At 46.2% G+C, this 23,978-nt stretch overlaps 1 protein-coding gene across 2 annotated transcripts in view; it reads left to right on the plus strand.

Annotated features, from left to right (window-relative positions):
• The window catches only part of OTOA (otoancorin), a 97,825-nt gene that overhangs the window by 37,891 nt on the left and 35,956 nt on the right, over window positions 1–23,978 (plus strand). Inside the window, exons 1-8 of one of the 2 annotated variants that reach the window (XM_023225035.2) lie at window positions 3,138–3,212; window positions 3,344–3,467; window positions 7,986–8,201; window positions 12,473–12,640; window positions 15,961–16,101; window positions 18,194–18,252; window positions 18,448–18,565; window positions 22,262–22,335. In XM_023225035.2, coding sequence (XP_023080803.2) covers window positions 3,205–3,212; window positions 3,344–3,467; window positions 7,986–8,201; window positions 12,473–12,640; window positions 15,961–16,101; window positions 18,194–18,252; window positions 18,448–18,565; window positions 22,262–22,335 — 908 coding nt within the window. In that variant the 5' untranslated portion in view covers window positions 3,138–3,204. Of the gene's footprint in view, window positions 1–3,137; window positions 3,213–3,343; window positions 3,468–7,985; window positions 8,202–12,472; window positions 12,641–15,960; window positions 16,102–18,193; window positions 18,253–18,447; window positions 18,566–22,261; window positions 22,336–23,978 lie in introns of those variants that run through there. The other variant, XM_023225034.2, reaches the window with a different exon arrangement.

Raw genomic sequence — 23,978 nt, forward strand, 5'->3', positions numbered from 1 at the left:
AGGTGGCTGGTCCGTCTCTTTCAATAGTCCCATGTTTCTCTGTGCATATGAGGAGAGGTGTCTGCAACCTTTTTATGAAGAGGTTATGAAGCAGGGTGAAAGGGTAAATGCTTTCTGAGCATCTCCTGTGTGCCAGGCATTTAATGCAACCTTATCAGGTGCTAATTCTGGCTCTCAGCACAGAAATGAAACATTTTAAATACTCAGGACTGGGTCCTGTTCCAAAGCGAATGTGTGATTTCCATTTAAGTTGCGTCAAGTGTTGGAAATACCTCATGAGTCCCCACATTTGAGAACCGCTTGTTATCAGACCCTTAGCTGGGGAGGCTCTGGATGAGATCAGCTCTAGAATTTAGTGACCGTAATGTGATCCTCCCTAAAACCATTCCCAGCAGGGGAGGAGGGACAGGAACTCTACATGCCAGGGGTGTCAGGAAGGGAGTGGGCAATGGGAAGGGGGTGGTGAGTACTGTTCAATCCCCTCTCCTTTTACTTTTTTTTTTTTTTTTTTTTTTTTGAGACAGTGTCTCATCCTGTAACCCAGGCTGAAGTGCAGTGACGTGATCTCGGCTCACTGCAACCTCCACCTCTTGGGTTCAAGCAATCCTCGTGCTTCAGCCTCCAGAGTAGCTGGGACTACAGATGTGTGCCACCATGCCCAGCTAATTTGTTTGTATTTTTAGTAGAGATGGGGTTTGGGCATATTGGCCAGGCTGGTCTCGAACTGCTGACCTCTCGAACTCCTGACCTCAGGTGGTCTGCCCGCCTTGGTCTCCCAAAGTGCTGGGATTACAGGCATGAGCCACCACACCTGGCCCATTCAATCCTCTTCTTTTTTTTTGAGACAGAGTCTCACTTTGTTGTCCAGGCTGGAGTGCAGTGGTGCAATATCAGCTCACTACAACCTTCACCTCCGGGTTCAAGAGGTTCTCCTGCCTCAGCTTCCCAGGTAGCTGGGATTACAGGCGTGTGCCACCATACCCAACTAATTTTTGTATTTTTAGTGGAGGCTGGGTTTTGCCATGTTGGCCAGACTGGTCTCAAACTCCTGACCTCAAGTGATCCACCCATCTTGGATTTCCAAAGTGCTGAGATTATAGGCGTGAACCACTGTGCTGGGCCATCATTCAATCCTCTTGTGTTTATCTCTCAAGGTCTTTTTGCCACACTGCTCCCATCCCATATTACCTTAAGGTTTTTCAAATGAACCACTCTTAGGCAATGTATTCATAGGAAACAGTTACATCTCTTTCACCTATCTTTAGTAATTTCCACTTATTATCATGGATCCCGTTTTTCTATGGTTACACACACACAAACAACCTCATGATTAAGAACATGGGATCTTGAGCCAGACTTTGTGGCTTAATCCTGGCCCTGCTGCTTACAAATGATATGATCTTTGCCATTTTAACATCACCTCTCTGTGCTTCCGCTTCCCCATCTGTAAAATGGGAGATAAAAATATGCCTGCTGCATTAAGGTCTTTGTAGGGATTTGCACACTTGACACATAGTAAGTGCTCAAGAAATATTTTTTCTTTTTCTTTTCTTTTTTTTTTTTTGAGACGGAGTCTCACTCTGTCGCCAGGCTGGAGTGCAGTAGTGCAATCTCGGCTCACTGCAACCTCCGCCTCCTGAGTTCAACAATTCTCCTGCCTCAGCCTCCCGAGTAGCTGGGATTACAGGCACCTGCCATCACACCCAGCTAATTTTCATATTTTTAGTAGAGACAGGGTTTCATCATGTTGGCCAGGATGGTCTTGATCTCTTGATCTTGTGATCCACCCGCCTCGGCCTCCCAAAGTGCTGGGATTACAGGCATGAGCCACCGTGCCCAGCCTATTTTTTCTTTTATAATTTATTTTTTAAAAATTGATAAATAAAAATTATATCTATGGTGTGCAGCATGATGTTTTGAGATATATATTCTTTGTGGAATGGCTAAATCAAGCTAATTAAGTTATCATTACCTCACATACTTTTTTTGTGATGAGAACACTTAAAATCTACTCTTTTTTTTTTGAGAGGGAGTCTTGCTCTGTGGCCCAGGCTGGAGTGCAGTGGCCAGATCTCAGCTCACTGCAAGCTCCGCCTCCCGGGTTCACGCCATTCTCCTGCCTCAGCCTCCCGAGTAGCTGGGACTACAGGTGCCCACCACCTCGCCCAGCTAGTTTTTTTGTATTTTTTTAGTAAAGACGGGGTTTCACGGTGTTAGCCAGGATGGTCTCGATCTCCTGACCTTGTGATCCGCCCGTCTCGGCCTCCCAAAGTGCTGGGATTACAGGCTTGAGCCACCTCGCCCGGCCTTAAAATCTACTCTTAATAATTTTCGAGTATATGATACATTGTTATTAACCGTAGTCAGCATGTACCATAGATCTCTAGGACCTCTTTTCCTATTTAACTGAAACATTGTATCCTTTATCCAAGTCTCTCCGACTCCTTTCCCACCTCCAGCCCCTGGTAACAACCATTCTAAGGCTCTGCTTCCATGAGTATGACGTTTGTTTATTTGTTTGTTTTTCAGGTTCATAATATAAATGAGGTCATACAGTATTTGTCTTTCTGTGTCTGGCTTATTGCACCTAGCATAAGATCCTCCAAGTTCATCCATGCTATCCCATATGATAGAATTTCCTCCTTTTTCAAAGCTGAAGAGCATTCCATTGTGTATCCACCAAATTAAAAAAAAAAATACATTCATCCACTGACATGTTGGACACTTAGGATGATTCCATGTCTTGCCTATTGTGAATTGTTATTCTCAACATGGTTATTAACACTTACCCCTCACTTCCCCTGAGTCTTCTTTTCTCGAAGTTAAGCAGATTCCTTTTCCTCATGAGACACTCTTTTCCCTGGACCTGGCAGCTCTCCTATGGGCGTGTCTGAATATGTCAATATCATATATGTGAATCAACTGACAAGAGAACAGCAGGCACTGCTCAAATCTGTGTCTCTAAGCTGGGGACTGGGGCAGGTTTTATAGGCAGAGGGTAATGAGACTCGATCTGATTGGGTCTTGCTATGAGGTGATGCTAGGAGGTGTGATCTGATTGGATCAAGCCATGAGGTGATGCCAGGGCTCAATCTGATTGGATGATGGACCATGCCAAGTCCGCTTCATAATTTAGCCCCCATTCCTTGGTCCTGCCTGAGCACTTAGGTTCCACCTCTGGTTTCACATTTGGTTCGTCTGAGGATGTTCAGGTTATGTGACCTTCAAGCTGGGAGTCTGTGGCAGCTGAAAAACAACTCACCATTTTATTACACAAAACTGAACCAGAATGGGCTGGTTCTGCGGTTACACCTCCGCCACAATCCCTCCTCTTCTCACACAGGTTGGGGCTGCTGGTTTGTTTCTACCATGACCTGGAATTGCTGGATGCCACAGTGGCCCAAGTCCTGCTTCACCAGATGATCAAATGCAGCCACCTGAGGGGCTTCCAGGCTGGCGTCCAGAAGGTACAGCTGGGGTGCAAGGCCCTGAGGCCTCTGCGTCAGTTTCACTAGGCAGAGAAATGGGGAGCTTAGCTTAGCCTTTGAGAGAAAACACACAGTAGTTGGGATTTAAGTCCGGTCACAGCAGATGGCACCTCAAATACTGAGATAAGTGTAACATCGAAGCCCAGACAGAAATTAGCAAAGGAACAGACCCTGGGGAGATCAAAATTTAATCAGAACAGCCGTCTCAGCCAGGCGTGATGGCTCATGCCTGTAATCCCAGCACTTTGGGAGGCCAAGGTGGGAGGATCATTTGAAGCCGGGAGTTTGATACCAGCCTGGTCAACATCATGAGACCCTTGTCTCTGCAAAAAATACAAAAAAATGGCTGGGCACGGTGATTCACACCTGTAATCCCAGCACTTTGGGAGGCCAAGGCGGGCAGATCACCTGAGGTTAGTTTGAGACCAGCACGGCCAACATGGTGAAACCCCATCTCTACTAAAAATATAAAAATTAGCCAGGGGTGATGGCATGCGCCTGTAATCCCAGCTACTCAGGAGGCTGAGGCAGGAGAATTGCTTGAGCCTGGGAGGCAGAGGTTGTGGCGAGCTGAGATCACACCACTGCACTCCAGCCTGGGTGACAGAGTGAGACTCTGTCTCAAAAAAAAAAAAAAAAAAAAAAAAAAAAAAAAAGCCATATGCCTATACTGCCAGCTACTTGGGAGGCTGAGGTGGGAGGTAGGAGGATCACTTGAGCTGAGGAGTGCCAACCTGCAGTGAGCTATGATAGTGACATTGATGACAGAGCAAGACCCTATCTAAAAAAAAAAAAAAAAAAAAAAAAGAAAGAAAGAAAGAAAAGAAAGGGACAGCTACTTCTAACTTAAATATGCATACAGATCACCTGGGGATCTTAAATGCAGATTCTGATTCAGGAGTTCTTGGTTGAGGCCCAGGACTCTCCTTTTCTCTCTTCTTCTTCTTCCTCCTCCTTCTTCCCTTGGCTTCCAAAGTGTTGGGATTACAGGTGTGAGCCACTGTGCCCAGCTGACACTGCACTTCTAACAAGCTTCTGGGTGATTCTGAAACTGCTGCTCTGGTGAGCATGCCTGGAGTGGCAGGAGATAAAGGAGTGGTTCTCGAACCTGCCTCTAGATTAGTAACATCCCTGTCAGGTGCCACCCCCAGAGATTCTGATGTTATTGTTCCGGGGTGTGGCCTGGGGTATGGCCTGATTTTAAAGCTTCTCAGGTGATTTCAATGCAGCCAGGACTGAGAACACTGGATTGGAGGTTGGTTATGAGTTCCCAAGACCAGGTTCTGAACAAAGGAGCCAACACACTGTCTCTCATTTTCCTTCCTCTCCATCTCTCTGTTCTTCCATCCAGTCAAGTCTCAATTCTACCCCTTCCATTCCACTTTTTGTGGCCCTTCTCAATTTGCTTAAAATCAAAAAGATGACATGAAAACAATATTAAATGAAATTTCGATAAAGTCATCCATAATTTCACAGCAGTTTTCCACACATCACCGTAAAGTCCTCAAACACATTTGACATTTGAGATTATGGCCATCTATTTTGGTCAGTGCATTTTTTTTTTTTTGACTCATTTTTTTGTGTGTCTCATTCTGTCACCCAGGCTGGAATGCAGTGGTATAATCTCAGCTCACTGCAACCTCCGCCTTCCGGGTTCATGTGGCACAATCTCAGCTCATTGCAACCTCCGCCTTGCCTCAGCCTCCAGAGTAGCTGGGACTACAGGTGCGTGCCAGCATGCCCGGCTAATTTTTTGTATTTTTAGTAGAGGTGGGGTTTCACCATATTGGCTAGGCTGGTCTTGAATTCCTGACCTCAAGTGATCCGCCTGCCTTAGCCTCCCAAAGTGCTGGGATTTCAGGCGTGAGCCACTGAGCCTGACCTGTGAATGTGTATTTTTGTTTCCAAGGAAAAGAATCCCTCCCAAGCAAGCTCAAGCAAAAATAAGAAGACAAATATATTTTAAGGCCCCGGGGTCTCAACATGTGGCAGCCCTGACCAAGGAGAAGGTTGCATACAATTAGATATGAGGGAGCCCTTTGGGATCATCTAACTCAGTCATTCTCAAACTGGAGAATGCATCTAAATTACAGGGACGGCCTGTTAAAATACAGCTTGTGGCAGCGGTCCAGTTTTGTGGAAGACAATTTTTTGGCACCAGGGACTGGTTTTGTGGAAGACAATTTTTTCCATGGACTGGGGCCAGGAGATTGTTTCAGGATGATTCAAGTGCATTACATTTATTGTACTCTCCCTTCCTTCCTTCCTTCCTTCCTTCTTTCCTTTCTTTTCCTTCCTCCCTCCCTCCCTCTCTCTTTCTCACTCTCTCTTTTTTCTTCTTTCCTCCTTCCCTCCCTCCCTCTCCCCTCTCCCCTCCCCCCTCCCCCTCCTCCCTTCCCCTCCCCTTCCCCTCTCCTCTGCTTTCTTGATGGAGTCTCTGTTGCCAGGGTGGAGTGCAGTGGCACTCCAACCTCTGCCTCCCAGGTCCAAGCAATTCTCCGCTTCAGCCTCCCGAGTAGCTGGGACTACAGGTGCATGCCACCACGCCCAGCTAATTTTTTTTATTTGTAGTAGAGACGGGGTTTCACCATGTGGCCAGGATCATCTCATTCTCTTGACCTCGTGATCCACCTGCCATGGCCTCTTAAAGTACTGGGACTACAGGTGTGAGCCACTGCGCCCCGGCCTGTGCACTTTATTTCTATTATTAGTAATATATAATGAAATAACTGTACAACTCACCATAATGTGGAATCAGTGGGAGCTCTGAGCTTATTTTCCTGCAACTAGACAGTCCCATCTGGGGGTGATGAGAGACAGTGACAGATCATCAGGCATTAGATTCTCATAAGGAGCGCCCAGACTAGGTCCCTTGCATGCACAGTTCACAATAGAGTTTGCTCTTATGAGAATCTAATGCTGCCTCTGATCTGACAGGAGGCAGAGCTCAGGCGGTAATGCTCACTGGCCTGCTGCTCACCTCCTGCTGTGGCTAGTTTCTAACAGACCAGGGTCCCGGTGGTCCCCATCTGTGGCCCCGGGGCTGGGGATCCCTGGATTTCCGAGCCCCACTGTCTCTGATTCAGGAGGTCCGGGAGCAGCCTGGCAATCTGCATTTCTAACACGTCCCCAGGTGGTGCAGATGCCGCTGGGTGTGCTCCACACTTTGAGAGCTGCCGCTGTAGTCCACCCCTTTGTTTTACAGATGTGGAAACTGATCTCTAGGGAAGGGAGTTGCTGAACCTTTAGAGAACCCAGGTGCTGTGACAGCTGTTTCTTCTACTTCACTCTGCTGCCCCCCAGTGGCTATTTCAATATTGCCAGAAATCCGTTTTGGGCATCTGTCTGAAATGACAACGTTATTACGTAAATTCGGGTGTTAAAGCATGAACCATTCTTGTTTTTTGTTACAGAGCTCCTTGTATAGGAGGTGACTTCATCACATTCCTTACCGAAAGCAGTTGGAACGCACATTTTACTATCATTAGGCAGGCATATTGCAAGAAAATAATTATTAAAATGATCATGGAAATGTGCAGACAGGTGCAAGAGATAATTTTAAGGGGAAATACAGAAAAGCAAATTGTACTTCCGTTCATATCACAACTCTGTAAAAACTACATAGTGTCTCTATATTTATAAAGTATAAGAAGTCTTGGAAGCATATATACCCAATTGCTAATCACAGTTATTTTTATGAGGTAGGATGTTCAGGAGACTTTTACTTTCTTGAACTGTGAAGAGTTATTTTTGGCCTGGTGTGGTGGCTCATGCCTGTAATCCTAGCACTTTGGGAGACTGAGGCAGGCAGATCATACGAGGTCAGGAGTTCAAGACCACACTGGCCAACATGGTGAAACCCAGTCTCTACTAAAAATACAGAAATTAGCCTCGTGTGGTGGTGAGTGCCTGTAATCCCAGAAACTCAGGAGACTGAGGCAGGAGAATCACTTGAACCCGGAAGGTGGGGGTTGCAGTGTTGCAGTAAGCCAAGACCGTGCCATTATACTCCAGCCTGGGCGATGAGAGCAAAACTCTGTCTTAAGAGAAAAAAAAGTTATTTTTACACAGATTATAAATTATCTTGAAAAGGCCCCTGGCTATTTCATGAAAGGAAAACAGCCTATATATACGGACATAGAGTTCAAGGTCACCAGAGGACAATAGATACTATAAGAGTGCGGTGGAGTTATAAAGGGAACAACATTTCTTTCTGATATGGATTAAGGTTGATTTAATAACAAATTAATATTTAAATGGAGCACACAGGGAATTTTCGGCACATGAAAGCCAAGGCCAGGGAAGGTGTCCTCCGTGTGGTGTCTCACTGTCTGGGCATAGCGGGAGCCTCTTTCCTTCCTCATTTCTGGGCCTGGAGGCTTTGATGGGACAAGGTCAAGGGAGGATGCTGTGGAGTCCTAATAGCCCTGGATGTGGTCAGAGGGAGCCACTGCCCTGCTTCCTGTCAACACTCATTCTCATTTGCTCTCCTTCCAGCTCAAAGCAGAACTCCTGGACATTGCCACAGAGAACCAGACGCTCAATGAGACCCTGGGTTCTTTGTCAGATGCGGTTGTAGGTTTGACCTACAGCCAACTGGAATCTCTCTCCTCCGAGGCTGTGCACAGAGCCATCTCCACCCTCAACCAGGTCTTGGGTTGGGCCAAGAGCCAGGTCATCATCTTGTCTGCCAAATACTTGGCCCATGAGAAGGTTAGCTGGAGTTTTAAACTCTTCTTTATTCCCCTGAGATGACCTAAGTGTATTAGTCCTCCCAGGCTGCCATAACAATATACTGTAGATTGAGTGACGTAAACAATATACACTTATTTCTCACAATAGTGGAGACTGGGAAGTCCAACATCAAGGTGTCACAAATGTAGGTTTTATTCTGAGGCCTCTCTGTCTTGGCCTGTAGGTGGCCTCCGTCTTGCTGTGTGCTCACCCGACCGCATGAGAGCAAGCTCTCTGGTGTTTCCTCTTACAGGGAAACTAATCCCATTGGATCAGGGGATCCTGACCATCACCTGACCATCATTATCTCATGACGTGATCTAACCCTTAAAGGCCTCACCTCCCAATACCATCACATTAGGGGTTAGGACTTTGACATACGAATTCTTGGGGGACACAAATATTTAATCCATAACAGTCATATACACACAGCAGGGGCAACCAATCGGTAAGAAGATGATGCTGAGGAGGACTGCCTGGGTTCAAATCCTCACTTTGTCATTTACTAGGTGTGTGACACCAGGCAATTTGCTTACTTTCACTTTGCTTCAGTTTCTCTATTTGTAAAATGTGGACAACAATAGCACTTACTGCCGGACAACGTGGCTCACACCTGCAATTCCAGCACTTTGGGAGGCTGAGGTGGAGTATCACCTGAGGCTAGGAGTTTGGGACCAGCCTGATCAATGTGGTGAAACCCCATCTCTACTAAAAATACAAGAATTAGCTGGACGTGGTGGTGCATGCCTGTAATCCCAGCTGCTCAAGAGGCTGAGGCAGGAGGATGCCTTGAACCTGGGAGGCGGAGGTTGCAGTGAGCAGAGATTGTGCCACTGCACTCCAGCCTGGGTGACAGAGCAAGACCCTGTCTCAAAAAAAAATTCAACAACAACAACAAATCAGTAGCACTTACCCTGTAGCATTGCTGCAAATATTATGAGTTGGTACACATGAAGAAGCTAGACCACCAGGTGACACCAGAGAGTATGAGCTCAAGGGGCGTAGCCATCACTGAGTGGGATCAACGTGTGGGACTCATCCCAGGATTTTCCTGCCTGCTGTTAAGCTGCTATTAGGTTGATGCAAAAAGCAATCACAGTTTTTGCCATTACTTTGGGATTAGGGATGATGCTATTTTATTCCAATCTTGGGCTGCAGAGAAGGAACTGTCAGGCAGACAGTCCTCTTTGGTGGGGACAGGAGTCTTAATCTGTGTTCTAGCTGCTCCTGGGGTAGACAATGGACATTCTTTTGGGGGCAATTAGTGTCCCCAGGTTGGGAACAGTCCAGAGGGCTCCAAATCTGAGAGACTTGAGTTCTAAGCATTTTGGTGTTATCTTTTTTTGTTTGTTTGTTTGCTCTTGTCACCCACGCTGGAGTACAATGGCACAACCTCAGCTTACTGCAACCTCTGCCTCCCGGATTCAAGCAATTCTCCTGCCTCAGCCTTCCAAGTGGCTGGGACTACAGGCGCCCACCACCACACCCAGCTAATTTTTGTATTTTTGGCAGAGACGAGATTTTGCCATGTTGGCCAGGTTTGTCTCGAACTCCTGACCTCGTAATCCACCCGCCTTGGCCTCCCAAAGTGCTGGAATTACAGGTGTGAGCCACTGCGCCTGGCCTTTGGTGTCCTTCTCATTTAGTCCACACTCCTGGCCACTTCCCAGGATGCAAACTGGTTCACAAGGATTGGATTAGGACCCATTCCAATCAAATAATAATAACAAACATTTATTTATTTTTTACCACTGGATATTAATTTTAATTACTTTGAAACAACAAAATTTACTATCAGATGGTTAATAAGCACCCATTATAATTGCTAAACTGTGAATTCAGTATTAACTGTGTCTGACCAACTATACAAAACTCATCAATTTTTCTTTTGACGAAAGGTAGCAGGCTGGGCGTGGTGCCTTATGCCTGTAATCCCAGCATTTTGGGAGGCCGAGATGAATGGATCACTTGAGGCTAGGAGCCTGAGACCAGCCTGGACAACATAGTGAAATCCTGTCTCTACTAAAAATAGAAAAATTAGCTGGGCATGATGGTGCATGCCTGTAATTCCAGCTGCTTCCAGGCCGAAGCAGGAGAATTGCTTGAACCCAGGAGGCAGAGGAGGTTGCAGTGAGCCGAGATCATGCCACTGTACTCCAGACTGGGCTGAGCTACAGAGCAAGACTCTGTCTTAAAAAAAAAAAAAAAAGTAGTAGAAATCTCAAAGAATAAAAGAGAGACTACTCCATAAAGGTCATGTTTACTAACCTAGCACCATCATTCCAGTGTTAGTACGTCCCATGCAGCTGGAAGGAGGATATGGGAAGAGGTGAAGATGTTGAAAATGTAAAGGGCTCCATTTTGCTTGCTCTAAAGCAAAATACCACAGTGTCTCATAAAGAAGAAAAGCATTGAGGTCGGAAATGAAAACAAAAGCTTTTGATTCAGGTGGTAAAGGGGTTTAAGAGTTATAGAGTAGAATCCATGCACCCAGAAGGCAGTGCTGGAGTCGGCCTCAGGAACTGAGGAGTTTCTTCCCCTTTTTTTCTTTTTTGAGACAGGGTCTCAGTGTGTTGCCCAGGCTGGAGTGCAGTGGTCTGATCTTGGCTCACTTCAGCCTTGACCTCCTAGACTCAGGTGATCCTCCCACCTCAGTCTCCTGAGTAGCTGGGACCACAGGGGTGTGCCACCATGCTGGGCTGATTTTTTGTATTTTTTTGTAGAGATGGGATTTTGCAATGTTGCCCAGACAGATCTCAAACTCCTGGGCTCAAGCAATCTACTCGCCTTGGCCGCCCAAAGAGCAGGAGTAGGGGATTTCTTCTTGGCATCAAAGTCTTTTTAAATTTCTTCAAGTTTTTAAAGCTAGGTTTGTTATGTCATGGTTCTGAGCCAGCTATATTTCGATCACATTCTACAAAGTAAATCCAAGTGGGAACTGGAGCAGTATGTCAGTAGGGAGGGTGAGGGAGGGATGAAGGGCAGCTGTAGTTCCGAGGGCTGGTCCTAGCCTGCTTCCTCCATCGTGGGGCTAAGGGAGGGGGATGTGGAATAACAAACATTTACTGAACACTTACTATGTGCCAGGTTGTGTTCTAAGTGAGTTAATCATTTAATCCAACAATCCTCTGAAGTCAGTAGTGCTATCATCTTCATTTTCCAGTTCATTCATGTGAGGTACAGAGTGTGTAAGAGAACTGGAAAAGGCCACATCAAAGTTACGCAGCTGGGATTGAACCCAGGGCACCTGGCCTCAGAGCCGTCTTGTTTAGCTCTGGTGCTCACTGTCTCCACCATGGCACCATGACCAATGCCCACCCATTCCCACTTTCTGACTCAGGTACCAGGCCAGCCCATTCATCTGGTCTCTTCTAGCCTCATGGTGACTTTATGCTGAAGGCTTTGAATCCTTGTTTCTGGACCTCGATTGGGGCTCCATGGGTCCACCTTGACAGTCCTCTCTGAATTTGATTTTAGGGAGTTAGGGAGACTGTTTTGTTCCCTCCCAGCCCAGGAAAAAGTGGTTTGTTTCTTTCCTAATATCCAACTCTTCCTACTGAGGGGTGAGGCCACTTTTACTCAGAAGGCAAGAGGTCAAAAGGTCTTGCCTTCTTTGAAGACAGCATGAGATTACCCATTATACACAGAATAACTAAAGGAACCCACTCAGCTGTCTTTTCATAGAACCAAAGCATGTCCTTGATTATATGGAAAACTTTCTAGCATCTTCACTCTAAAGGAAGGAAAAAGCCCACGTATAATTTCTTTCTTTTCTTTTTTCTTTTTTTTTTGAGATGGAGTTTTGCTCTTGTTGCCCAGGCTGTAGTGCAATGGCACAGTCTCGGCTCACCGTAACCTCTGCCTCCTGAGTTCAAGCAATTCTCTTGCCTCAGCCTCCCAAGTAGCTGGGATTACAGGCACCTGCTACCACACTTGGCTAATTTTTGTATTTTTAGTAGAGATGGGGTTGTACCATGTTGGCCAGGTTGGTCTCGAACTCCTGACCTCAGGTGATCCACCTGCCTTGGCCTCTCAAAGTACTGGGATTACAGGCGTGATCCACCACACTCGGCAAACTCTCTTGATTTGATAGAAGGAAGGAAGGCCTGTGGAGGCAGCATCTGTCTGGCTCACTGCTGTGCCCCTAAGGTGTCACCCATCCCGATACTTGCCACATAGATGGGCTGAGTGCATGTTGGAGAGGTGAAAGGCGGGAGCAGAGCCTGATTGTGTGGCTGCTCCTCTTTCAGGTGCTGTCTTTCTACAATGTCAGCCAGATGGGCGCACTGCTGGTCGGGGTCAGCACCCAGGCCTTCTGCAGCATGAACAGCAAGGACCTCTCGCAGGTCCTAAGAAGTGCCGTTTCCCAGTACGTGTCTGACTTGTCACCTGCCCAGCAGCAAGGTATCCTCAGCAAGGTGAGAGGATGATGTCTGGTGCTCAGCCACATGTCACGGGGTGTGTTTTTGGGGTTTGGTGAGTGGGTTGTGACTTTGGGCCATGAACCCAGGGCTGGGATTGTCTCAGTCATTGGTGTCTGTGGTGGCTCTGCCTTCTGGTGGCTCACCTTCCCTCCTTTCCAGACAGAGCCCTTTGGTCATGCTGTCATTCTTCCCAGACCCCTTTGTTCTCCCAGACAGTCTAATCTGGAAGACTTTTCTTTTTTTTTCTTTTTTTTTTGAGACGGAGTCTTTCTCTGTCACTCAGGCTATAGCGCAGTGGCGCGATCTTGGATCACTGCAAGCTCCGCCTCCCGGGTTCATGCCATTCTCCTGCCTCAGCCCTCTGAGTAACTGGGACTACAGGTGCCCACCACCACGCCCGGCTAATTTTTTGTATTTTTAGTAGAGACGGGGTTTCACTGTGTTAGCCAGGATGGTCTCGATCTCCAGATCTCGTGATCCACCCACCTCGGCCTCCCAAAGTGCTGGGATTACAGGCTTGAGCCACCGCGCCCGGCCTGGAAGACTTTTTTTTTTTTTTAGGAGCAAAACTGCACATTTATTTTTGGTAACCTAAGGTGTGGGGGAGAAGTCTGCCGGCCTCCAGCTAAGGAGGCTGGCAGAGTCCCCCGGTGGGGCTCTCCGACAGAGTTCCTGCAGTCCCGACATCCCGACAGGAGTGGGGCTAGGAAGTCTGCGTGGGACCCTGGCCAAGAGTGGCTTTTCTAGGAGTGGGAGGGCAATAGGCGGGACACGGGCGTGTCGGGGGCGTTCCACAGGTGCGACCAGGTAAATCTTGGTCTCTTCAGATTGACGTCACCTGGCGCATGCCCAGTTGATCTGCACCTTCCCAGGCGCTGGCTGCATTTTTGCGCGCACGGGAAGAGTTGGTGGTGAAGAAGAATCCGGAAGTGCACCATCTTGCCTCCGTTCGTCCAACCTTTTATTGATAATAGTGATAAAGGGGCACTGTGGTCTGTCTGGCTACTTCCTGCTGTTAAGGGGCGTTGTTAAGGTCGGGGCCTATGGTTGGTATTTGGACGCACGGATGAAAAATAAAATAAGGCACAGTATTAGTATAGGAATGAGGAATGGAAGCATTTGTTGGAATATGGGCAAAACCCAGAAGGATGGTCCTGGCAAGGCTGGGGAGTATGAGATAGTTAAGAAAATTTAGTAAGTTTGAGGCGAGTGGGGGAAAGTTGAACTGATTTCTCGGCCTAGTAAGGGGGTAGGGCATGAGGGTATAATGAGGAACGAGTGTGCAAAGTAGTTATTGGCCAGGCAGCAATTAAGGAGTAGAGTTTTTCGTGGAGTGGATGTCTTTCCCCTTACTCCTACTACAGAGATATTGGATGGAAGGCTAGGTCCAGAGAAGGATGGCAAAACAGAATAGGTAGCCTCACTGTCGATTAAAAAATTAATTGTCTTACCCGCTACCAGGAGAGTTACCTGCGGCTCGGCGAGGGTGATGGGGATCCCCAAGTCTCGGCACCTTCAGTTGTTGTCGTCCAGATGTAGGAGCTGGAAGGAGCTCCCAGGATCCTGGGAAAGGGGGTCACGTGGAGGCGCGGCACCTGTTCTCAGGGTGGGGCAATCAGACTTCCAGTGTCCTCCCTGCTGGCAAGCAGGGCAGGGGGTTGCTGGTGGACGAGGGTTAGGACATTCACTGGCCTAATGTCCTGATGCCTTGCACTTATAGCAAGGCTGCGTTGGGGCTCGGGGACCTTGTGGACACCTGTTGGCATAGTGTCCTGCCTTGTCGAAGACTTTTCTTAAATCAGGTTTCCTGATCTTATAACACTTCAAGTTTTTTTTTTTTTTTTTTTTTTTTTTTTTGTTAGTCTTTCTGTGTTGCCCAGGCTGGAGTACAGTGGTACGATCATAGCTCATCATAGTCTCCTGGGCTCAAGCAATCATCCTGCCTCAACTTTCTGAGTAGCTGGGACCACAGGCATGCATCACCATGCCTGGCTAATTTTTTAACTTTGTAGAGACATGGTCTTGTTATGTTGCCCAGGCTAGTCTCGAACTCCTGGCCTAAAGCCACCATGTCTGGCTAATTTATTCATTTTTCGTAGAGATGGAGTATTGCTATATTGCCAGGCTGCCCAACTCCTGGCCTCCAATAATCCTTGTGCTTCAACCTTCCAAAGTGCTGAGACTACAGGTGTGAGCCACTGTGCCTGGCCTAAAATTTGTTTTTCAAATCTAAAAATAAACCCCAAAGTTCTAGGGTGCATCTGAAAGCCCTTTTCATGGTCCACAGCCATGTCTGTATTCTGTTTTTTTGTTTATTTGTTTAGATAGGGTCTTCCTTTATTACCCCAGTCAGCATGCAGTGGCATGATCTTGGTTCACTGCAGCCTCGACCTCCGGGGCTCAAGTGATCCTCCCACCTCAGCCTCTCAAGTAGCTGGGACTACAGACCTGTGCTGCACACTAATTTTTGTGTTTTTTCTAGAGATGGGGTCTTGCCATGTTGCCCAGGCTGGTCTCAAACTCCTGGGTTCAAATGATCCACCCGCCTCAGCCTCCTACAGTTCTGGCATTACAGGCGTGAGCCACCATGCCTGGCCCCTTTTTAACTTGTCAGGTAGTCTTTTGACATCTTGCCCTATTAGGTCTGTTCTGTCCAACAGCAAAATCTGTTAAGAAACCAAAAACTTGGCCAGGTGAGGTGGCTCACGCCTATAATCCCAGTACTTTGGGAGGCTGAGGTGGGTAGATCACGAGGTCAGGAGATTGAGACCAGCCTGGCGAACACGGTGAAACCCCGTCTCTACTAAAAATACAAAAAATTAGCTGGGCATGGTGGTGCACTCCTGTAGTCCCGGCTCTTCGGGAGGCTGAGGCAGGGAAATTGCTTGAACCCAGGAGGTGGAGATGTGGAGACTGCAGTGAGCCAAGATTGTGCCACTGAACTCCAGCCTGGCGACAGAGCCAGACTCCCATCTCAAAAAAAAAAAAAAAAAAAACCTAAGGGGTTTGGCCTAAAACACCAACATCTTACAGATAGCAAGTAGCCCATACAGTTAAAATAAAGAAATAAAGAGCATGGGTTGCATGGGTTTTGGAATCAGACAGACTTGGGCTTGAATCTCACTGACTTTCAACTCATTACACTTTAAGTCTCTGTTTCCTCGCCTGTGAAATGGGGATGATGCTACGCTCCACTTCCTAGGGTTGCTGAACGGGTCTGATGGATTTTATTGCCTGTGATGTAGTGTCCGGCCCTTCCTCAAAGCTCAATGCATTTTTTACAAGGTTGTTTTGATGCTTCTCACTTTTGGCAGATGGTGGATGCCGGAGACACTGCCTCAGGCGTTGTGGAGATACAAGGGGCTTTCTTTAAGGAAGTGTCTCTCTTTGATTTAAGGAGGCAACCTGGATTCAACTCTACAGTCCTGAAGGATAAGGAACTTGGAAGGAGCCAGGTACTGCCATGAAGCACAGATCGATCCTGTATTTCTGACTCTGTCTTGTGAGAATGAATGGTCTGTTTTAAGGTTAATTTGAAAAAAGAAATTTATTTCTGTGTGATTAGTATAGGGGCAGAATAGTATAGTGTTAAGAAGTTGGACAGGCTAAGGCAGGAGGATCGCTTGAGGCCAGGAGTTTGAGACCAGCCTGGGCAACATAGCAAGAACCTGTCTCTACAAAAAGTTAAAAAATTAGCCAGGCATGGTGATGCATGTCTGTGGTCCCAGCTACTCAGGAGGCTGACGCAGGAGGATCACGTGAGCCTGGGAGTTCCACAATGCAGTGAGCTATGGTCATGCTACTGCACTCCAGTCTGGGCAACAGAGCAAGACCCTGTCTCTTAAAAAAAAGTTAGACAACACCTGAGCATGAATTCTGGCTCCCACTTATTTATTAGCTTTGGAGAAGGTCCTTATATGGCCTCAGTTTTCTCATGTGCAAAATGGGGATAATTTTGATAATAAAATGAGGGTCACTGTTATATGCCACGTGGGTTGTGTGCTGTAAATATTTGCGGCTATTATGTGTGTTATTAAATGCTGTGAGCATTGAGGCCACTTGGGGGGATGGTGCTGTTGAAGTGGATGCTCTGCCTTAGTACCGTCCTTGACTTCCTTTGTATCCAGTCAGTCTTCATTACATGCACTCAGGAAATGTTTATCAAGCACCACCTAACAATGAGCCAGGCACCGCTCACAGTGCTGAGAGTGCAAAAGTGAATGAAATCCCAGACACAAATCCCTGTCTGTTGCAGGGGCTCTTGCTCAGGGTCTCTCATGAGGCTGGATGATATCCCGGTTATCTATTGCTGTGTCACAGACCACCTCTAAATTTAGTGACAGTGGCAACCGTTTTATTTTATTTTGTTTTATTTTTTGAGACAGAGTCTCTCTCAGTCACCGAGGCTGGAGTGCAGTGGCACAATCTTGGCTCACTGGAGTGCAGTGGCACAATCTTGGCTCCTGAGTTCAAGCAATCCTCATGGCTCTGCCTCCTGAGTAGCTGGGATTACAAGCACACGCCGTCATGCCCGGCTAATTTTTGTATTTTTTATAGAGACAGAGTTTCACCATGTTGGCCAGGCTGGTGTCGAACTCTTGACCTCAAGTGATCTGCCCTCCTTGGCCTCCCAAAGTCCTGGGATTACAGGTGTGAACCAGGGCACCCAGCCAATAGTTTTATTTTGGAAAATATATCCTGCCACCAAAGACTTCAAGATACTTTTGTCTCAGCCACTGAACTGATGGGATTGCCATTTCCTGAGATGCAGAAGACCGTGGGAGGGTCCCAGAATTTGACTCTGTGCCCAAGGAAATCTCTGGGGCCACAAACAGTGTCCAGAACTTCCCTCCATTGCCCACTCCTTTTGCCTGGGCTTTTGTGCTGCTTTCTGGCTCTCAGCTACCATATCTAACGCTAGCTCATAATTTATTCTGTTTGGGGAATGATGCTCAAAGTTTCAGAGTCTATAAAATAGACAAATGTAGTACTTGATTACATCTGCAAGTTAGGGATTCTGTAAAATTATGTTCCTTAAAACAAATGACTCCCTTGTCTATTTGGCATTGTTCTAGAGTGCTCATTGGGGGGTGGTTTGAAGGGAGCGCATGCTGCTGGCTGCAGGTACTTTATTGCTGGTGCTTTCTAGCCCATCCTGGTCTATTCTGGGATGCCTGGTGTTCAGGACCTGGCAGGCACACATGTAAGTAGGAGCCACTGGGAGTTCTCAACTGGTCAGCAGTTTTGTAAATCACAGGAAGTAAAACTCCATCCCTGCCACCAACATCTTTGCCCCTCATCTGCCTCATGGGGCGTAGAGAATCACCTGGAGTGTGAGAACAGGGCTCTGGAATTACCTGGACGCCGGTTCAAATCCAGGCACTGCCACTTAGTGATGGTGTAGTCCTAGGTAACTCACATAGCCTGTTAAGCCTCCATTTCCCCATCTTCAAAATGGGATTGTGGAGCACCTGCCTGATGGGGCCTTACAGTGTTGGGCACACGCTGAGTGTGCCATCAGTGCTGTCGATCATTCTCTTCTCGCAGGCTCTGTTCCTGTATGAGCTTCTGTTAAAGACCACCAGAAGGCCTGAGGAGCTTCTGAGGTAGGAAAATGTAACTCGGCCTGGGTGCCGAATAGGCCCTTCAGAACCTTTTGCCAGAGCAGCCTACTTTCCCAGGTGGGAGAGTTAGGCAGTCACGTCTGTAGCGTGTGTCTGATCATATCTGCCTTCTCTTGCTCTTTCTTTCCTCTCCTCCTCACCTCCTTCCTCTCCTGAGTCCCTTGTTTTGTTTTCTAGTGCTGGGCAGCTGGTCAAAGGCGTGACCTGCTCACACATTGATGCCATGAGCACTGACTTTTTTCTGGCCCATTTCCAGGATTTTCAGAACAACTTCGCCCTGCTTTCACCGTATCAGGTACCGTTAAAGCATTTTCTAGCTTCTAATTCTCTCTCCCTACCCCAGTCACTGGGCCTGGATCAGCTGTGGCGTCTAAAGATCTTTATGTCAGAATTATTTAGACGCAAGTGATGACTTAGGGCCAAAGATTTAGCCAGGTTTTTTCCAGTTTCTTTTTAAACAGCTCCAAATACCCACATCTCTACAGCCAGAGTATCAACAGATTGATTATTCCATACACAAATTTGAACCTTAAAATATATTCATAAGGGATAGTATTTTGCGTGTTCATAATTATGTTCTCGTGGGTTGAAAGGTGATCCTTTAGCTAATATTCCAACATTTTCCAGGAGTAGCTGTGAATGCGAACAGTACTCTGAGAGCATTTTCTTTCTCACTTAAAACTTCATTTTCCAAAAGATTATGGAGGCTATTTAACCCTTGGGGAGATTAGAAGCAGTAACTGATGGTTTATTTTTTATTTTTTATTTTTTTTTTTTGAGACAGAGTCTTGCCCTGTCGCCCAGGCTGGAGTAGAGTGGCATGATCATGGTTTACTGCAGCCTCAACCTCCTGGGCTCAAGAGATCCTCCTGCCTCAGCCTCTTGAGTAGCTGGGACTAAAGGCACACACCACCATGCCTGGCTAATTTATTTATTTTTTTGTAGAGATAGGGTCTTGATATGTTGCCCAGGTTGGTCTCAAATTCCTGGGCTCTAGTGATCCGCCTGCCTCAGCCTCTCAAAATGCTGGGATGACAGGCATGAACCACTGCACCCAGCCAGTGACTGATTTTTCACAGTGTCTAAGCTAGTAAACACAGGCCTTGCAGCATTTGAACTTCTGGTGTGAACCGTTGGCTTACAGACTCCTGTAATGGATATAAAAAGCACCTTCTCAACTCTGGCCTTGTGTTTCAGACTAGAATGAAGAATTTCCAAAGAGGAAATTATCTCCCAGAAAACCAGGAAGCATAGAGTGCTTGGTGTATAATCCTTCAAGATCATTAGAGGAATATGCAAAGTTTTAATGAAGCTCTCTCATTCCCTTGGACTGCTAATTCTGTTAGTGATTCTCAAAGTTGAGCTTGCATCAGCATTGTCTGGAAGGCTGTAAAAACACAAATTGGAGTCCCCACTCCCAGAGTTTTACATATAGTAGGTAAGGGGTGAGGCCTGAGAATTTGCATTTCTAATCGGTTTGCTGGTACAAACCACTGAACTATATTAAAAGACCTGCCCAGATGGGCAAGCCAATAACTGAGCAAATGGATGGAGGCCAGACCTGCTTTGAGGAAGACCTACATGTTCGAGCAGGAAGAGTTACCCCAGTGAAAGTGCTTTCCTAGGCTTCCAGCTCTCAGAGCCTTCAGGTACCAGTTAATTAGATAATTTGCCTTTCTCATTTATATTTTTACTAAAAACACATTATTATTGTTATTATTATTATTATTCTTGTTGAGACAGGACCTTGCTCTGTTGCCCCGGCCGGAATGCAGTGGCTCAATCTTGGCTCACTGCAACCTCCGCCCCTGGGTTCAAGTGATTCTCCTGCCTCAGTCTCCTGAATAGCTGGGATTCTAGGTGCCCACCACCATACCTGGCTAATTTTTGTATTTTCAGTAGGGATGGGGTTTCACCATGTTGGCCAGGCTGGTCTCAAACTCCTGACCTCCAGCGATCCACCAGCCTCAGCCCTAAAGTGCTGGGATTACAGGCATGAGCCACCATGCCCATCCTGAAAACACATAATTATTACAAACCCCCACCCCCCCAAAAAAACAAAAAAACCCCACAATACAGAGAAAGTAAAATTTCTCCAAATTTTCCCCAAAGCAGTTGTTCTCAACAGAGTACTGTTTTGCCCTCTTAGGGGACTTTTGGCCATGTCTGCAAACACTTTTGGTTGTCACAACTGGAGCAGAGCTATTGGCATCTAGTGGGTAGAGGCCAGGGGTGGTGTTCAACATCCTACAATGCGTAGGACAGCACCAGTACACAGAGGTAGCTGGTCCAAAATGTCAATAATACTGAGGTGAGCAAGCGTGTTTCAGAGGTAACTATAAAGAATAGTTTGCTATCATTTTTTTTTTTTTTTTTTGAGACGGAGTCTCGCTCTGTTGCCTGGGCTGGAGTGCAGTGGCCGGTTCTCAGCTCACTGCACGCTCCGCCACCCGGGTTTACGCCATTCTCCTGCCTCAGCCTCCAAGTAGCTGGGACTACAGGCGCCCGCCACCTCGCCCGGCTAGTTTTTTTTTTTTTTTTTTTTTGTATTTTTTAGTAAAGACGGGGTTTCACGGTGTTAGCCAGGATGGTCTCGATATCCTGACCTCGTGATCTGCCCGTCTCGGCCTCCCAAAGTGCTGGGATTACAGGCTTGAGCCACCGCGCCCGGCCTGCTATCATTTTTGAGAGTTTTCTTTTACATATAAAATATAGGCCAGGCGCAATGACTCATGCCTGCAATTCTAGCACTTTGGGAGGCTGAGGTGGGAGGTTCATTTGAGGACAGGACTTTGAAACCAACCTGGGAAACGTAGCAAGACTAACTGTACAAAAAGTACAAAAATTAGCCAAATGTGGTAGCACATGCCTGTAGTCCTAGCTACTTGGGAAACTGAGGCAGGAGGATCACTTGAACCCAGGAGTTCAAAGCGGCAGTGAGCTATGATTGAGTCACTGCATTTCAGCCTGTATGACAGAGTGAGACTCTATCTCTAAACCAAATTTAAAAAACCTTATCTATTTACATGTAATATAAAAACCACAAGTGGGCTGGGCACAGTGGCTCATACCACTTTAGGAGGCCGAGATGGTGGATCACTTTAGGTCAGGAGTTCAAAACCAGCCTGGCCAACTTGGTGAAACCCCCATCTCTACTAAAAATACAAAAAAAAAAAAAAAAAAGCCATGCATGGTGGCAGGTGCCTGTAATCCCAGCTACTTGGGAGGCTGATGCAGGACAATTGCTTGAACCAGGAAGGCGGAGGTTGCAGTGAGCTGAGATTACGCCACTGTACCACTGGGTGACAGAGTGAGACGCTGTCTCAAAAAAAAAAAAACAAACCACAAGTGAGTTCATACTATACACACTGTTCTGTTTATATATATAGCTAAGATATATATATAGATATGTAACTATATATATGACTATATATATAGTTAAGCTATGTATAACTATATATAATTAAATATAACTATATATAGTTAAATATAACTGTATAACTATATGTGTAGTTAAGCTATATATATATAGTTTAACAGAATAGTGTGTACAGTATGAGTTCATTTGTGATTCTTACATTATGATGTAACTATATATATATGCACATGCATGAAATAGCACAGACATCATTTAATGTTCATATATATAAATCTACCTTATTTAAAACAAAGTAGGTGCACTATTCCATTGTATGTATATACCATAATCTTTCAATCCCCTGCTGAGGAATATTAAAATTATATCTCCCTTTCTTGCAGATATAAAACAATTGCGATGAGCATCACACTTAAATGTCTGTGTTCATGTTTGTTATTGCAATTTTCTCATCCATAAACTGGGCAGAGTAGTAGTACCTACATCATAAGGTGCTGTATTGCATAAGTGAACACATATGAAGCACTTAGAATAGTGCCTGGCACACGGAAAGCACTACTTGTGTTTGTTCTTCTTCTTACTGCACGAAATCCCCAGAACTGCTTAATCTTTCAGGTTAATTGTTTGGCGTGGAAATACTGGGAAGTTTCCAGGTTGTCTATGCCACCTTTCCTCTTGGCTGCACTCCCGTAAGTGAACATCAGCCCCCACTTTCTGGCTCAGCAGTAAGATCGGTGGGAATCACTGAAGTCAAAGTGATTCTCTCCCTATTGGGTTTTCTTGAAGAACTAGAGGCAGAGTGGAGCGTGCCTTAGACAGTTAAGCCCTTGAGATCCAGGATTTCAATTCTGAGTATCATACAGACATTTCAGACAGACCTTCTTGCTTTTCATGTTATGTAAAAACCAAGCCAAAGCAACCGAAGCCTGAATGGGTGTCAGTGAGGCAGGTCCCATCTGGCCTGGCTTTGTGGCTGTCCCAGGCTTCAGGGGCATCAGGGCTGATGGGAGCAGTAGGTGTTTCTCCTGGCATGTGTGAGCTTTCAGGCCTGCAGGGTAGCCCTGCTTTTCAAACATGATCTGGACATTGTTTCTCTCCTTCTCTCCTTCTTTATTTCCTTCTACCTTATTTTGCTCTTATTATCTTCATTCATTAAAAAAAAAGTTCATTGAGTACTTGCTGTATGCTAGTTCTCAGATAGCTAAATTTTCTATCTGAAAATTTAGAAATTCCTATTAGTTTATGAGACCTTATAATCTCATGGTGGGAGAGGGAATAGACAAACATGAAGCCAATTATAGTATCAGGTTGATATTTGGTTGAAAGCAACAGAACTGAAACTGAAACTGGATTATGCAATAAAAGGGAATTTTTGGTTCAGGTAACTGGAAAGTTGAGAGAGACTTCAGGCATGGCTGGATCTAGGGGTTCAAATGATGTCATTTGTCTCTTGTCCCAGCTTATCTCTGCTGGCTTCACTATCAGGCAAGTTCTTTCTCTGTGGAAACCCTGGCAGATCTAAGGTTAAATTTTCCCAGCTTCATATTCAGGGAAAAGAGAAAAACATTCTCTTCCCATCATTCTCAATACACGTCTTGGGTTTGACTCTCATTGACCTTAATTGGGCAAATTTATTTTCCTTGAACCAATCAGTGAGGTTGGGAGGATGGATAACTTTGACTGACTTTAATCTGTATTGCACCCCTGGGGCTGGAGAGAAACCATAAGGACTTAGAGTGAGAGAGATGGTTTTTCAAGAAAAACCAGGTGCTTTCCAAGAAAGCCAGGTACTGTTATACACCTCTGTTAGCACAGAGGTGTAAGAACATGTTTCAGGGAAGATGTTGAATCTGGTTTTCAAACAGTCAAGTGGTGGGGTTGAGTAGGCTGGATGGGTTTCATGGAGCCTTTCTCAACTTTTTTATTGCTTTCCAAAGGAGAGGCAAAGGAGAGGGATAATGAGCACTGGGCACAGAGGAGGGACTATCACCTATAGACTGGAGAGACAGAGGAGACTGAACTAGTGCTGGATGGAGAGTTTAGGATGGACATTCCAGGCAGTGGAATGGGGATGTCCGGTTCAGCAGTGGGTAAGAAAAGCAAATCACTCTGGGAACACATGGGGGTATATCTGCAGAGTAGATAGGGGAGAGAAGGCCAGAGAGGTAAGGAACATCAGAACATCAGATCATGGGGGCTTTGTGAAGTGAGGAGTTTCACTCCTATTCTGTGTGCAGCCATCAGATTTATATTTCAGAAAGATCATAGCCACTACCCACGTGGAGGATAGAATGCAGGGAGGCTGAATGGAAAGAAGGGAGACAGCTGAAGA

Source organism: Piliocolobus tephrosceles, chromosome 17 (genome assembly GCF_002776525.5).
Source record: "Piliocolobus tephrosceles isolate RC106 chromosome 17, ASM277652v3, whole genome shotgun sequence".
NCBI lineage: Eukaryota > Metazoa > Chordata > Mammalia > Primates > Cercopithecidae > Piliocolobus > Piliocolobus tephrosceles.